General features: G+C 30.9%; 1 protein-coding gene across 3 annotated transcripts in view; it reads right to left on the minus strand.

The window, feature by feature from the left end:
- Positions 1 to 17228, minus strand: part of LOC136975650 (centrosomal protein of 83 kDa-like) — a 69106-nt gene that overhangs the window by 11624 nt on the left and 40254 nt on the right. For all 3 annotated transcript variants that reach the window (XM_067270742.1, XM_067270745.1, XM_067270744.1), the window contains 2 exons: positions 11008 to 11152; positions 7963 to 8112 (listed from right to left, as the gene is read on the minus strand). In XM_067270742.1, the coding sequence (XP_067126843.1) occupies positions 7963 to 8112; positions 11008 to 11152 (295 nt within the window). The remainder of the gene's footprint in view (positions 1 to 7962; positions 8113 to 11007; positions 11153 to 17228) is intronic.

A 17228-nucleotide genomic window follows, 5' to 3' on the forward strand; every position in this document is an offset into this window, starting at 1 on the left:
GGGAAGTGGCGCTTCTATCGCTTCCAATGACGGCACATCACTGAATTCTGTTATTTTGCTTTGCAATCATTTTTTGCAATCTATGGTTTACAAATAATAAAATGAATTACATCAAGAGCAGTCAGTTATTTGTTTCCAATTCCAGGAATTGTGGTTTCCATAGGGGACATTGGAGAGTTTACAAAGAACTGATTCCTCCTCTTCCACATCAGATCCTAACTATGTCAGAATTATCTCATCTCTGCAGTCTGTAAATAAATGTAACTCCTCATCAACAGTAACATTCTTCTTTCAAAATGCCTATGCTATTGTCTGTAATACTGGTATATTTTTGGAGTGGTTTCTGGAGGTTCCACTTTGTGATAACAGAGGCATATTACCAGACTCCACCATTTGACAAAATGTCATCATTCTCAATGCCAGGATAAACTGGTACGTCACATCTTCTTCAATGAAAACAAAGTCTTGCTTCTTTCTAGCAGGTTTTGATTGTAACAGGTTGCAAATTATACCAGCAGCTGGCAATCATTTCACATGTTTGTTTTATATTTATGTTATAGAGCTTTGTGAACTTCCTTTCAATGTTTATTAACGCTTTCTGCACTAAATGGAATCTGTACTTGATTTTAAAACTCTGAATTATTCCCATATCTAGTAGTTGTAGCAGTGATATATAATTGGGAAGAAAATAATACACAGTTGATTTCGGTTATTAGCCCGGTCGGTTAGTAGGACATGCCACATATTAGGACAAAACATTCAAGAACGGAGTCAAATCCTATAATGCAAGCATAATTTAATTCACCTACTGGTCCCGAAATGCTGCTTAGTAACCCTGTGGGCACAGTATTTTTCTTGGAAAATCACGGCAAAACATCAAAAGATCTCAGAAGACCAAGAAAGTGACGAAGATGGACATTCCTGAGCCCGAGCCCGAGACAGTAAGAATCTGTGATACCAGAAAATTTATCGATGGACTACGGCACTACTTCATGTTGGAAGGCACAACGAAGACAGTCCTATGTCTGCACTGGATATCCTGTGCAGCATTTTGTTTCCGGTGCAGTCAATCAAAAGAAGACGTCAGGTCACAGGTCAAAATGTGTTGCTTTTCGGCACAAGATTGGTCCAGTAATTGGTACATTCTGTGTCTGCCTCTCAGTAAACTAATGGAATGTTGTACTTTCAACATCATCATAATTAGGTGTCTTCAGACATTTCTGAGAAGGATTTAAGTTTCTATCCGCTACACTTCACTTGATTTCCTTCCATTTCTTTAAAAATGCTGCTAGGATTGACTGAGCAAACCCATACTTATTTGCAACTTCTGTTTGTTTCATTTCACTATCAATATCTTTGGAAGCTTCTAGCTTTATAAAAGTTTTAAAGTTTTGATGATGTGAAATCTGATATAGAGTCATTTTTAAATCCAAACCATGCAGCTGAAATAAATAAACTTGAGACAAGATAATTGAGAAAATATTATAGATTAAATAAAAATTTCTTTTCAAAAATTATCTTAATTTTTCTTTCAAAGACACAGAATCTTTCCATTTGACCCAATATGTTCTGATAATATATTGGAAATTTTGGTAACATGCACACATAATACACATCAGAATTTCAATAGTTCATTATAATGAAATGAAAATAAAATTTCTTAAATGTGTTTAGAATTTTTCAGGAAAAATTTTTTAAACTTTCTAGAAAAAAGAAATTCATATCACATTGAAGAATGACAAAATTCATAAATGCCTATGCACATGCTGGTAAATCTATTTTGTATTGATTTTTTTAATGACTTTTATGATAAAATGTCTAATTAAATTTAGCCTTCATGAGTTATAGGCATTATTGACATTATTGGTTTAGATCATAACTATTTTCATTTGTAAACAGAGTAAAAATGTTATTTTGTGTACATTGTGAAAAATAATCAAGAAGTATATTACTAAAAATAAGCATATTTCAGATGTGATTGATTTTTCAATATTTAGGGAAATCTTAGATAGATGGTTTCCAGACTCTTCCTTTGACCTATCTGAACATTAACAAATTTACATGCAAAAAATTTGATAAGCTTCGTTTAACATTTTTATTCAAAAAATAACTAACATAAAAGTAATAAAAGATAAATTAAATGAAATTAAAAGGTTAACAAATTCAGTCATTTGAATTGTCTTGCAGTTTATTCAAGGCTTGCTAAATTGTGATTCGATTTTGAAATGGTTGTTGCGTTTCTTTTGAAAAATATAATAGGTTTTTTGACTATTTGTTTTAAGTTCTAATTTGATAAAGTTTTGTTATAAATTATACAAAATGTATAAAATTACATTAAAATAACACTGTAATTAACGTCTGAAACGAAAAAGTAATTGAATCGAGTCTCACCTCCATATTAATTAACGCGTTGTTATGGGGGGCCTAGTAGAAGTTGTAATTTTCTGGGGAGGGGCACCAAGTTAACTGGGGGGGGGTGCCGACCCATGCCCTTTCCTGGCTACGCCCATGTTAACGCGCCACAGTAATTAATTGATTACATTGCATCAAATTAAATAATTTATAAAAATTGAAATAATACAGCCAATATTTTATAAACTAATTTATCTGTTCGCAATGATAATGTAAAACACACTGTACTTATAGTTTAGCATTTCTGATATTTAATTTATTTTTGAATTTTAAAATATAAGAAAAACAATTTTTTTAAATAAAGTTTTACGCATTTATATCTGCAACTTTAGATAATACAAAGATATAAGAATCCATCAAAAAAGTTAATTAATAATAATTAAAATCAAGAAAAAAATATAAGTTTCTTTCGAGGTAAGGAAACTTGTAAAAAGTCAGGTACGCGATCACATGATGCCCGTCTCCCCACTTTGCGTAACCAAATGGTCGAGGTTGAAATAAAACCCCAGCAGAAGTAAAAACAAACATCGGCGCGTGTATAGGACAATAAACTTGAACGGGAGCGAAGATGAGACATGACACCATGTAATTTATGCTAATTACTTTCTAATATTAAAATATTAAAATCTTCAATAAATTATAATTAAATTAATTTTTTGACTGAGTTCGACTAGAAGCATATCGAAAAGCTAGATTAAAGTGAAAATAGCAGTTTTTCGACGCTAAATATTTACAAATTAATTTTTTAATTTGGTGCCGGATTGACCGCAGCTGTTCGAATGCGCACGTGCATGAAGAGTTTTATAGTTTGTCGAAATGGAAAATGAAGGACACCGTTAGAATGCAGAAAACCATGGTGCATGCCAAATATATAAGCACCCACTTAAAACCAAACTTTTGTCTTTGTCTAAAGATTGTCTCTACAGAAGTTATTAATATTTAGGATATTAGTTTAAAATCTTGTATTTCCTGGCACGAGATTCGCTCGATCTTTAATTTTACAGAGTGCTAGAAAGATACAAGCTTTGAAACGAGTGTCCTACAACGTTTTATTTAATAATAACAGTAGAAATCAAATTTATTATCGCTCAACAATTATTTTTTCGGTTTTTCTACGGTAGTCAAAAACGAGTAAATGTCATCGTTTAAGCTAAAGAATAGCAGGCGGTTGGGAAGAAGTTTGCTTAGCAACTTACTTCAGAAAGTATTGGGTTCTATACGATTTTCCGTTGCTAAAACATGAGTTTCTACTGTTAGTATTAAATAAAATCTATTTCTTTCTTTTGTCCACTGCGCTTAAATAAATACAAATGCTAAAAATAATGCTGTATAAAAATCACTCTTAACGCCGAACTAGAAGTGTACTTATGTCTTAATGCAGCGTGATTATATCGAAGCGCTGCGGAGATCGGTATTTCACAAGGATACAAGCAAGGAGAACCCATGTGCAAATTCCTACAGCATGTGCAGAGTATCAAGCTTTGAAAAGCTCCTCGTTTTGTTAGTCTATATAAATGTAGTACACTACATGTGTATACGACAGTGCCTTAACATGTCGCGCACGGTCCATAAGGCATATGGGGAAGTCTGGTTGCTATTTCGCTCCTAAGCGCATTTACAAAAAAAAAATTTCACATGGGAAGTGAAAAAAGCTAAAAAAGTGCGTTTTTCTCAGAAAAAGCTAAAAAAGAGAGGAGCTATGAAAAAAAGCTAAAAAAGCTAAAAAAGAGAGTCACTTTTAGCCCACACTCCTCTGCTATCATTTCTATGTTATTTATTTCCTGCATTAAAGCCTGTGCTGTGGAAAAATGTGTGTATGCTCTCATGACTAATGCTCTGAAAGCTGCTATTTTATAAGAAAAGGGATCACATGATCCTATTGGAATGTACATTGTGATTGCTGTTGGTTTTTTATACACTGCCGTTTATATGTTCGATCCTTCAAAAATTATGTCTATATCCAAAAAGTGGACACTGTTCTGGCTGTGTTGCTCAATCTCAACCAAAAGACCATAGGGATTGTTGTTCATTGTGTGTATAAAGTCTTTCAGATCCGGCTTCATCCTCCAAAAGATGATTATAGCATCGACGTATCTCCTATAGAGGATAATATTTGAGAAGAAATTAGGTAGGGTTCTGCTTTCCAACATTCTCACCACCAATTCACAGAGGTCCCCAGATAATGGACTACCCATAGGAACACCTCTACCTTGAGCGTACATCTTCCCTTTAAATTGGAATGCCGAATTATAGCATGCCAAGTGAGCCAGCTCCAATATATCCTGGTGCATTGTTCTATCTCCTATTTCTTTAAATAGAAATAGGAGAGCAGAACCGTACCTAATTTCCTCCAAATATTATCCTCTATAGGAGATACATCGATGACATAATAATCTTTTGGAGGACGAAGCCGGATCTAAAAGACTTTATACACACAATGAACAATTCCTATGGTCTTCCTATGGTCTTCCTATGGTCGAGATTGAGCAACACAGCCAGAACAGGGTCCACTTTTTGGATATAGACATAATTTTTGAAGGATTGAACATACAAACAGCAGTGTATAGATAACCAACAGCAATCACAACGTACATTCCAATAGGATCATGCAATCCCTTTTCTTATAAAATAGTGGCTTTTAGAGCATTAGTCATGAGAGCATACACACATTCTTCCACAACACAGACTTTAACGCAGGAAATAAATATCATAGAAATGATAGCAGAGGAGTGTGGGTACACAAACCTTGTGCATAAGTTAAGTGAAAACTACAAACGTAAGAGGATGGTAATATCTGATCTAGAAGAAAGATATAATAAGGAAAATGAAGATGGCAAGTTGATAGTCCCTGTCACATATAACCCGATTCTAAGATCAATATATACTGCCATTGCCAAGAAACGGGAGATCAAAATAGCGTACAGGAGATGTTGGACCATTTATAGCCTACTAAGAAATGGAAAAGACTGTCCAAACGTCTACAAAGTCCCTATAATGGATGGCAGGTTTGGTAGAGAAATGGTTTATGAGGGTGCAGCCAAGAGGTTTTTAGAGGTATGATTGAAAGAACATAAATCGGACATACTATGAAATAAATATATGACAGCCCTTTCAACTTATGCAACAGACCCTGACATCACAGCTGAATTTGACAGAGCATGTATCGCTCTCACCACCCCACATCAAGATCGCCTGAAGATATTAGAAGCAATGGAAATATTTAAGGCGGAGTGCAAATCCACAAGTATTAATTATAAGGAAGAAATGTCACTTTCTACAGTGTGGCAATTCCTAATGGAGGATAACATTTAGATTTATTTTATTTATTTATTCACGTAATCATTTGAATTATAAGTGGTTTGCATTTTGAATCATACAGTGGTTCACGATGTTTTGATGGATTTGGAATGTATGCGCATTAGGAATACGTAATTAAATGCCTTTGAAAGAAATTCAAAAGTTTAAGAACCAGCTTGCAACGGTTTTGATTGAATGCCTGAAGAAGAGCCCAGGAGGGGCATCAAAAACGTTAGCACATTAAAAATGAATTTTGCTCCGGTTAATTGGTTTCAAGTAAGAAGTTTTACAAATAAATAAATAAATAACAAGTACAGTACATGTAAAATTAATAAAATAAAAAATGTATTCTTCTATTCCATTATGTTTTGTAACTGAGTAAGATCAGTGAATCCGATTGAAAACATTCTTAACTGTTATTGAATTTCTGGATTTTTGTTGCTGGATTTTTAAAGGTGTAAGTTTTTTATGAGATCAATTAACAAACAACAACATTACAATCAATACATTATAAACTATAAGTCAACCAATACGGTATGTTATTGGACTAGATATTGGCTATAATGCTAATAAATTACAAAACAATTTGGTACTAGAGGGAGACATTAGGTGCCATCTCTTAATTATAAAATTTTATAATTATTAAATTTATTAAGAGATGGTGCCTAACGTCTCCCTCTAGTACCAAATTGTTTTGTAATTTATTAGCATTATAGCTGATATCTAGCCTGATAACATATGGCATTGATTGGCTTGTAGACAAATTAACACTGAGAACACTGTCTTTTCTCTTTGTCATTAAATATGGATAATATTAAAAAGACAGTGTTCTCAGTGTTAATTTATCTCATTAATATTTCAATGTGAAAGAAAGAAGTTCTTTGTTTTGCCAAGTTTTTCTTAATTATCTATTGGTCTACAAAATACCTGGCTAAAATTGAAAACATAAATATGTTAGTAGTTTCTAAGATAAAGTACATACAGTGATACCTCGGTTTTCGTTGATAATCCATTTAAAAATAATCGGCGAAATCCAAAACCAATGAAAACCGAGGTAATTATTTCTATATGAATCAATATAAATCCAATTAATTTGTTCTAGACTCTCCAAAATACATACCAAAGAAATGTGTTGTAAAGGCTCTGCAGATTACAAATTATATATTTTAATAGAAAATTATTTTCTCAAAATCTGAGCTTCTGATATGTTTGTATGATCACTTATATTTCTAATAAATTACTTTTTGTTACAAAAATAAACATCTGTGAATTGTACTCTGAATTATTTTAAGTTTTTTTTAGTAAACAAAATTCATTGCAAACAGGGTTGTATATTGAATCAAATGATGATGTCTGATTTATTATTTTTTTGAAGTACAATACAGTAGAGAGTCATTAATCCGAACCCCGGTAATCTGAATTGCCGGTTATCTGAATGATTTTCAGTCAGACTGTGTCGTACTGAATCAAACATTTTCAATACTAGATTTACTTCTAAAGTATAATTTTCATGTTTTTATATTATTCAATATATTTATTTTGTTTGTACAAAATGCAGAAATAATTTTTAACGATACAATAGCCTCGATTATTATTATAAAAATTTTCGTTAGGCTAAATCGACGAAAATTCAACACAAAGCGACACGCAACGAAGAAAAATTCAACACAAAGCGACACGCAACGAAGAAAAATTTGAACATCGGACAGGTTAATATATTTTTTCGTACATAATCAGTTATCCAAACAAATCACTAATTCGAACAACCCCAGTCCCCAATTGATTCGGATTAACGACTCTCTATTGTATTTAAAATGCTTGTAATAATTATATATATTTAATTTTATAACAGTAGAAAATAAATACATTGAAATTAGTTAGTATCAGTTTTTAAATATTTTTTCATCTTATACAAACATAAACATTCATTAACTAATTTTTTAGATTAATGCTAAACGATTGCAAAATTACTTTGGGCTATAATAATGCTACTATTTATTAATTAGATGTTAAGTAATTTTTCCATTTTATTTCAATTTTATAAGTGAAAATATTAAAAAGTGAATCAAACTTAATTGGTCCACTTCTTGGTATTTCTACAATTACAGTATGCATCACATGACAATTATCATTTTAAACCATGAACATAAAACACACCTTCACTTCTAGTAAAAATGAGTAATATGAAGTACATTTTAAAGGAAATATGATATTACATCAAACAGATAAAAAATATTATAAAGATTCACTTACTTCAATAAAATTATTTCATTTTCAAGAATAATCTTGGTTTTATTAAATTCTAAATTATTTCTATCCAATTTCTCCATCATGCTACGAAGTTCTTCTTTTGCTTCATTCCCAGATATTTCAGACTTTCTTAATAATTCCTCTTGCTCTTTTCTGAAATACAACATGCATATCATTAAAAACTAAAAAATTTTTAAAAAACATGTAATTAATTCATTTAATATATATTGAGGAAAGAGTCATTGACATTCAATATAATGTCCCTTAAAGTAAACTACAGTCAATAATGATTTTTGTAGAAAGTAATAGTTCTTTTGGTTAAGTTTTAGTTAGCAATATATGTTCACATTAAATTTACATTTGGTCCAGATATATTAGCATCAACACATATTTAATACTTTACTTGAATACTAATATATTTTTAGCAAATCAGTTTTTTGTGTTAAAAAAAATCCAATTCAAAAAAATATATTAACAATAACATTATAGCATATGCCCTCACAAATATACCTTTGGTTGAAAATAAAATACATGGTATTGATATTGAAATAAAAAAAATAACAAACAATTTTGAACAAAGATAAATGCAACAATATGTCAAATATTTGTCTATTGTAATTTGCTGAGATAAAAATGATAGAAGAAAGCTTTACAATATTAATAGAATAACATTCCAGTGCTAATTTAACCAAAGAAGTCCAAGATTTATTCGAAATTAAACATTTTTCGAGACAAGATATCCCACTGTTGGATGTTACGGACTTGGAAAAAAATGTTGTTTGTGATACAGATTGGAATAATGTAGGACTTCTGTAGAACTGAATCGATTACATTGGGAATCATTCCACTTTCTAAATATTTCAATAAGAATTGCAGAGGGATCCATTAACCCAAATATGCCTGGGTATCCTATCTGTAGAGCAACTGTATAGTTGCAAATAGCAAATAAATAGTCATATTTTTTTATCAGGATGTTAAGGCTAAATAATTACTAAGTACTTTGGCAGGAGGTAGACAAGCTGCCATCTCCTCTTTTTTTTTTTTTTATTTACTCATATAGTTGTAACATTAAAATACAGTGACATTCTGTTAACCAGGCATCATCGGGACTGATACAGTGTTGGGTTATCAAATATAGCAACTTATTGAAGAAATTCCATTGTTTAATAAACAATGGAATTTCTTCTCACTTTTTTCAATTCCCTGGAAATAATTTTACATATCTTTGTGTATAAAACTGTACAGATCTGACTTTTATGACTGTTTCATGCCATTTCAATTTTTCCAGACTATTCCTATGCTTGGTTGGTTTGAAACGAGAATTCTCTAATCTTACTTGTGCTTTGAACACTTTTATCTATATCTATTCTGTATTCTATATCTATATTTATATATCTATGTATATATTAAAAGTAAAATGTTCCATCACTGCCACCATTAGTTAACCATTAGGCACCATCTCTTGATAAATTTAATAATTATAAATATATAATGCACCCTGAGAACCTATATCCAGTGTGTGACAAAAAAAAACAAAAGAAAAAAGTTCACCACAAACGTTTTTGAACTGCTCCGAGTTCTTCATCAGGTATTAAACAGAATTTCTGATGGAACGTAGAACATACTGATTACAAAAATTTGAAAAAACATTCATGAAAAGCAGTTCCTCAACCACAACAAAAGAGAAAGAAAATCTCAATATGACTGAAGACATCAGTTAAGGAAAATGATATCAAAAGTTCCAGTGTACAGTATTTTCAAGTATTTCATCATAACCTTAAGCTTCTTACAACAGCATAAAGATTAGCACACACTTTAACTGCACTAAAGAGTGTTATCCATCACATAAACAAGATGGTATAAAGACAGTCTGCAAGTTGCCATGCCAAAAGAATATCAAATGAATACAAGATGGATGAAAAGTAAGAAGGCATTGAAAAATCGATATTTTTGTAATAATAATGCAATCATAATAAAATTTGTATGTACATGTACAGTACTGTACATCAATCAATAAATTTTATAATTCCCGTATCAGTGATCTGGGCATTAACCGAGAGAGGCCGCATGCACAATGGCAAAAGAGAGGGTAGACCGCTTGTTCATTTGGGAGCAAATCAGGGATGGATTTACATAGGGACTAATAGGGCCAAGCCCTGGGCCCCAAGTTTTATGGGTTACAAAAATTGAATTATCATCATAAATTTTTAATACTTTTTCATTAATAATGAGCACTTATTGTATAGTAAAAAATAGTTAATATTAATAATATAATAATAATGACAATTTATAGTATTATTTATATTAACAAAAAATGGGGCCTCCATTGAACTTCAATAAGCCCTAGGCCCAGAAAAACCTGGATCTGCCCCTGGAGCAAATGCATGCTGTTACACGTTATGAGGTGTGAAAATTGGTGGTTACCGTGCAGATATGGTGGGATACTGCAAAGGGACATTGTGCTACAATCCATCCAGAAACAATCAAGAATTGTCGTTTGAAGCTAATGACCACATAATGATTTCAAACACAGAAAAGTGGCCATCCACCATCAGCACAATCCTCAGTCATTTGAGGCTATTAGTGGAAGATGCCAATGCCTGCATTGAATTTTAAAGAATTTCCTTTTAATAAGGTAAATGTCACATAATTTTTATCATCTTTGCATTAAAGATATAGAAATTATAGCAATGTCTTGATGTCTAGTTACTTTCCATCCACCCTGTAAATTGGTACAGTACTTGGAAATGCAGCAAACAGTTATTGCTTGTAATCTTACAGAATATAGATTTTCACTTAACACACTACTTATAAAAACTATATCTTCCATATTACCAAAGACTAAATGTATTGCCTTGTAATTCTTAAGACAGCTGGTAAATCTGGAAATCTCAAGAAATGTGACATTCAATTGTCAGTCTAACTCTGTATAATTATTTTTGAATGTTTCAAATTCTAATATCAATAGACAGTACTGTCTATTGATATTAGAATTTGAAATGTTGGTATGTTTTATACAATAAAAATTGAATTTAAAATTTAACTAACTTTTCTTTTTCTGCTTTCTGTTTTTCTTCCCACATACGAAATTGCAATATATGAATCTGATTTTGTAATTCTTCCTCTCTTTTAACATAATTAATTCTTTCTTGTTCTAATTCTTCTTTAGCAGTTTCAACATCCAGTTTCAAATCTAAAAATATAATAAATTAGCTATTTATTTATGTGAAGTTTTGAATATTTTAAAATTACATTATAAATTATGTATTTTAAAAATTATAAATACAGGAAATTTTCGTCTGACGAAGAATTATTTTTTTAACAGAAATAAAGACGCATCTGCCAAACCCTGCTCCCAATGTCACCAGTTCCTTTTTACAAATTATTCATAATTTTAATTGGAAGTGTTTTGTGTTTTTACAAGGACTTTTTAGTAACTTTCGGCGACAAGTAGCCTAGAAAGAAAGGTCGGCTGCTGAAAAGTGTATTGTCTCGGAACACAGAAAATAAATGGTGATTCCTTTTGGGCAGATTCGTCTTTATTTCTATTAAATTATAGATACAATAATAAAAAAATATATATTTTTAAATTTCAACTTCTTCAGAAAAGCATTTATTTTCTAATAACTTTGATCTCAAGACAATAACAACTTTATGGTTAAATAATTATTACATATTACATACCTATAAAATATGAACCAGTAATTACTCCTTTTAAGACTTCTCATCCACTGTATGAATTCAACAAAGCTCAATCTTAAGCAAGTTACTTTTCACAGTATATATCAACAATAAAACAGTTTACTTCTCTAACAACTTATGCCAATGATATTAAAATTATAAATAATAATCCGAACATCCTGAAACACGATATAGATAGAATCCCAACCTGATTTTTTTCATTCAAAATTTATGACCATAACCTTACTTTTGTCAATGCAGTTAATGACAGATTAAAATTACCTTCTCTTCAAATACTGGAAAGAATCACAAACACACTTTAAACAGTCTTTAAAGTCCAGTAACCAAATTTTTTACATTAAAAAAATTTGGTTACTGGACTTTAAAGGTTGTTTAAAGTGTATTTAATGACTTACATATTATGGTCAATGACAAATTCACCTATAAACATCATATTGATAAAATGAAAGGTTTGGCAATACATAGAGGAATACTGTAGAGAAACCACAAACACGTCATCCAAACCTGCCCTACACGTCGTTTATTTTACCACTTTTTAAACAACCATTGATTATTTTCTACTTCTGTGTGCTACTGCTTCTAATACTCTTGTAAACAAAGTCATTACAAAATTTCTGAAGCATATCTGCCGTTAAACAAACTCACCAACCTACCTTTCATAAATTCTCTCAAAATTGCTCAAACATGATTAAGTTTTTTTGTGGGGTATTCTTGAATCTTCGGCTGGATAGTTTAGCAGCTTGTCAAGTTTTTTTGTTTTGTCAAAACCATGTCTTCTTTTTCTTGTTTTGTTTGGTATCACGACTTGGTGAATTTAAAGTTGGGAAGGAGACAAACACAGAAATAAATTATCTAGACATTAAATTAACCAGAAAAGCAAAGCAAATTGAATTTGAGCCGTATACTAAGCCATGTGAGATCAGGAAGGTGATAAGCTACAATTCAAACATCCCACAGTACATAAAAGAAAACATATTCAACATGGAGTATAAAAAAATTGTAAACAGAACAAGCTCACTACAGAAGAAGAAAAAAAACATCTTAACAAACTACGAACTAAATTTCTATTAAATGGATCCCCACAATGAATAATAAATAATTAGGAAAGTAAAATCTACAATAAAAGACTGGAAAATAAACAAAACAAAGATAAAAGCAAATTAAGATACATATCCTTCCCCTATATTTGTGACTTCTTTGAATAGATAAATAAAAGTTTCGATAAAATAAATATAAAACTGGCACCAACTTATAAAAACTTACAAAAAAAGAATCCGGCAGACAAAACCTGGTGTAAATAAACAACCAGATAAATACAACACTACTGATGTCGTTTACAAAATACCTTGCACATGTGAACCACCAAAAGCATGCATTGGAGAAACAAAAAAAAATTGGAAACAAGATTAAAAGAACACAACGTGGATTTAAAATACAACAGAATAAACTCTGTTTTTTATGAACATTGCACAATTCATAACTGCAGCATAGATAAAACTGATGTTAAAATAGTACACAAAGAAAAAAAATTGGTACAGAAGAAAATTTAAAGAAAGCTACGAAATTACTACAGACAAAAATAATATTAATAAGAACCTAAGCATAGAAATTCATAAAAGCTGGTTAAAACTATTAACTAGAATATCTTAAAAAGTATATTTATACAGTTGTAGGTGTGGCTGTGTGCAGAATTCTGGGAAGGAGAAGTTACACGCTGTGAGACATGCAGGGAAAGCAGTCAAGTTAGCAGGGAGGGAAAAGTAATTGGGAAGACGTAGTGCGGAAGGTGTCGGACAGATGCCCACCAGATACAACATATGTATATTACATAACAGACTGAAGAGGGGCAAAAGCCTGAAACGTGTCTCCATAAAGATTATGGATTAAATAGATGAATTTGCTAAGTGTCTATAAATTCACCAAGTTGTGACACCAGACAAAACAAAAAATGATTAGGTTTCCCAAACATGTGTGACAGAACTTATTATTATGACAGAATTTTAATGGATTCCCTACACATTTTAGTTTATACATATTTAATTTCATTATTTGTAATAAGTCTCTAACTCTTGCTTTTATACAGGGTGGGCCAGCGAAAACGAAACGGCAGAGTGTTCGTGTTCGTCCAAGCAAAGCGCTCGGACAGGTCGATTTTACTCTCGAGGGGACATCTTTTGCAATAAAGTTTTTGCAATTCTGAATATTAACTAAACAAACATTTTTTTTGAAATAAATGCTTGTTTAGTTAATACAAAATAAATGAGTTTTTACAATTTTTTGTTGTCTGTTGTATTCAGAATCGCAAAAACTTTATTGCAAAAGATGTCCCCTCGAGAGTAAAATCAACCTGTCCGAGCGCTTTGCTTGGACGAACACGAACACTCTGCCGTTTCGTTTTCGCTGGCCCACCCTGCATATCCCAATTTAGACTTAATATATCACAAAAGACTTTCTTTTATAGATTTAAAACATTATCATTATTATTTATAATAATGTTTATAATATCCTTATATGTTGTATAGTTTATATCTCTTTTTTTTTTTTACACATAAAAATAAAAATATAAACATAATTGTTATTTTTGTAGCTTTTACTTGAGTTTTTTCTCATTTTTAATGTGGGGATGGGTTTATTTTGTTTACTGAGCATCACCACGTATCTTTTATATAAAGAATAACAAAAGAAAATTATTCCATGTTACAGTTGATATTATAATTCATTAAAAATACTTTTTATATTTTATTTATTTATGTTTACACAATTTCTAAAACAGATTAATGTAATAAATAAATATAAAATTTTTAAAAGTTTTTCATTAGGACAAAAAGTACTTAAAATCTTTTTCTTGTAATATATCTGTCAGGTCAGAATTGAAATTTAAACTGAATTTTTCATCATCTACAAAATGCTGTCTCAAAATTAATGATGGAATATTGCAATACAGAGCTTGTTATATTTGAGAGATACTGTATAAGATAGCTGTGAAACAATCTTATCAAAGCAAATAACCAAGATAAATGATACTGTAGCAGACAGCTCATTCTTGCAGCCGTATTATGTAAAAAACAAGTATCATAACAAGACAAATCTTGGAAAAGAACTGGACATAACAATCAATTAGAGTTCTTCAAGTAATATATTCACAAAGTATATTGATTTCCATTTGACAGTACAAAAAAATGTCTAACCCAGATGAATTAATGCCAACTGTTATTTCTGGGTCATTTGATAATTCTCTTGAAAAAAGCTGATATTTGGTCATCTTCATTTTACACAGAAGTTTGATCTGCTTTCCCTTGAGAGCACAGACATAAGTTATAGACATGCCAAATACATACTTGTTTATGTTGAGAGACATGAAATATTCAGTAAAAAAACTGCTTAGTGATAACAGTAGAGAAACTGATAAGTTTATGCAATTCTTAATGCAAAGAGCATTATGTACACCAAACCAAAATAGCCAATGAGAATACAAGATGTGCACAACAGTTTAAATGATAGAACAATCCAAGTACTCAAATCCAGAATTTGATTTGTTCATCGGGAGTATTAACAAAATTAGTCAGTAATGATAAGTACAGTACATCTTAAATCAAACTGGAAAATCATCTGTATAAGGCATTACAATGTACAAACCATAACTAAGAAACAGGCCCAAGATAAAACATCTAAGCATTTTCAGGTCTATCTGCCTTGATATTCCGGTTTGAAAACAAAGAAAATCAAACAAAAAAGCAGTCGGGAGACTCTCTTATAGGATATGGCTGTGATGGCATTTCCTATTTAAATGTGGGGTAGTTAATGGAATTAAAAAGAAAGATTAAGTTATTTACAGTATAAAGTTGATGATATAAGGATATATCATATGCTATAAATGCATGGATATGTCATACCCACTTGCTGAAATTTTCTGTTTCTTGAAGTGTTAGCACATCTTCTAATATAGAAACCCTATCCTGAACTGGATGTATGTAATACAACAATACTTCCAAACCTAAAATCCAGTGAGTGAAATAAAAACATTTTTTTAAGAACATTTCCAACCTTTACAAAGGCCATCTTCAGGTTCTACTGCTAAAATGCAAATTGAATATAAAATGAATTTAAATAATATTTGTTGTGTACAAATGTTGCATGTGCAGAAACACAGTAATACACTATAAAATAAACAATAAAAATAAAAACAAGTACAAAAGAAAACAACACATACAATATTCTTTTTATTTTTTATTTTGTAATGTATTACTGTGTTCCTGAGCATGCATCATTCATACACAAAGAATGTTATTTAAATTCCTTTTATGTTTGATTTGCATTTTACCAGCAGAACCTGAAGATGGCCTTTGTAAAGATTGAAAACGTTTGTTCTTCAATAAATGTTTTTATTTTACTCACTGGATTTTAGGTTTGGAAGTGTTGTCACATCTTCTAATAGACATTTGTTTCAGATTCCTTTTAGTTCATAAAACTAGACAATCACTTCTCAAAATGTTAACCTTGTTTTTGCAGATGTTGTATATATTTCAGTATCTGTCTAATGACAGTATGTCCAGACATTTTGTATAATGTCTAATGATTTATTAACACATTATGTAAAACAAACAACTGAATGTTTTTGCACTTCTATCTATTGTAATGTTTTGAATGTAACTTTTTTATAATAAATACTTTTAATAAATAAATAAATATATATATATATTTATTTATTTATTTATTAAAAAGAGTATTTTCTTATTTTCTTAAAAGAGTATTTATTTATTTATTCAATGGTAGAAAAATAATTTAAGTAAGTAAATTGTTTTTGTAAGCATAATAACACAGCAAAAGATGTGTATTTTACATTTTTGAGTAATAATATTTGATAGCTGTAAAATACAAATGAAATAAAATACAGGCACAACTTAAAATTACGAATATTTTTGGACTATGTTACAGGATTACGATATTTTATTGTACAAAAAGTATACAAATGTCCCCACTACTCAAAATTTGAATTGAATGATCACGCTTATTTTGTCTTTATTTATTGTAATTTTAGCTAATGTTTGTAGCTAATGTAGGCAACATATGCCTTGCTGTAAATAGACTACTCGAATTGAGTATTGGAAGTGTAATGACCAAGACAGTTAAGGCATTGGCCTAGCTCTGGGAACCTGGGATTGAATCAGGGGACACTCCTCTCCAGGAGTTTTTCACAGTCTATCTCGAACATATCGGACTTTTCCCTCACAATCTAGCTGCCGCATTGTGAGCCATAGAAAGTCCTCTTGGGAGGTACCTCCCTTCATATCATCCCTTCATATCAAGTGTGGCATTATCATATATTCCAAGTGAGGCATTATGGAAAAATGGACATTTTAGTGCCCACTGACTGGGTTAGATTGATGGAAGAAGATAATCCCACACTTGGATGATATGAAGGGAGGTACCTCCCAAGAGGACTTTCTATGGGAGACAGGCCTTATTTAGATGTCACATGTAAAAGCATCCCAGAAATTCCACATGTACAGCCTGTTGATGAAGTACAAACCATTCTACCAGAATTTAACTAAAATAGATAAAGATGA

Source organism: Centruroides vittatus, unplaced genomic scaffold (genome assembly GCF_030686945.1).
Source record: "Centruroides vittatus isolate TY-2023 unplaced genomic scaffold, ASM3068694v2 contig_377, whole genome shotgun sequence".
In the NCBI taxonomy this organism is placed as follows: Eukaryota; Metazoa; Arthropoda; class Arachnida; order Scorpiones; family Buthidae; genus Centruroides; species Centruroides vittatus.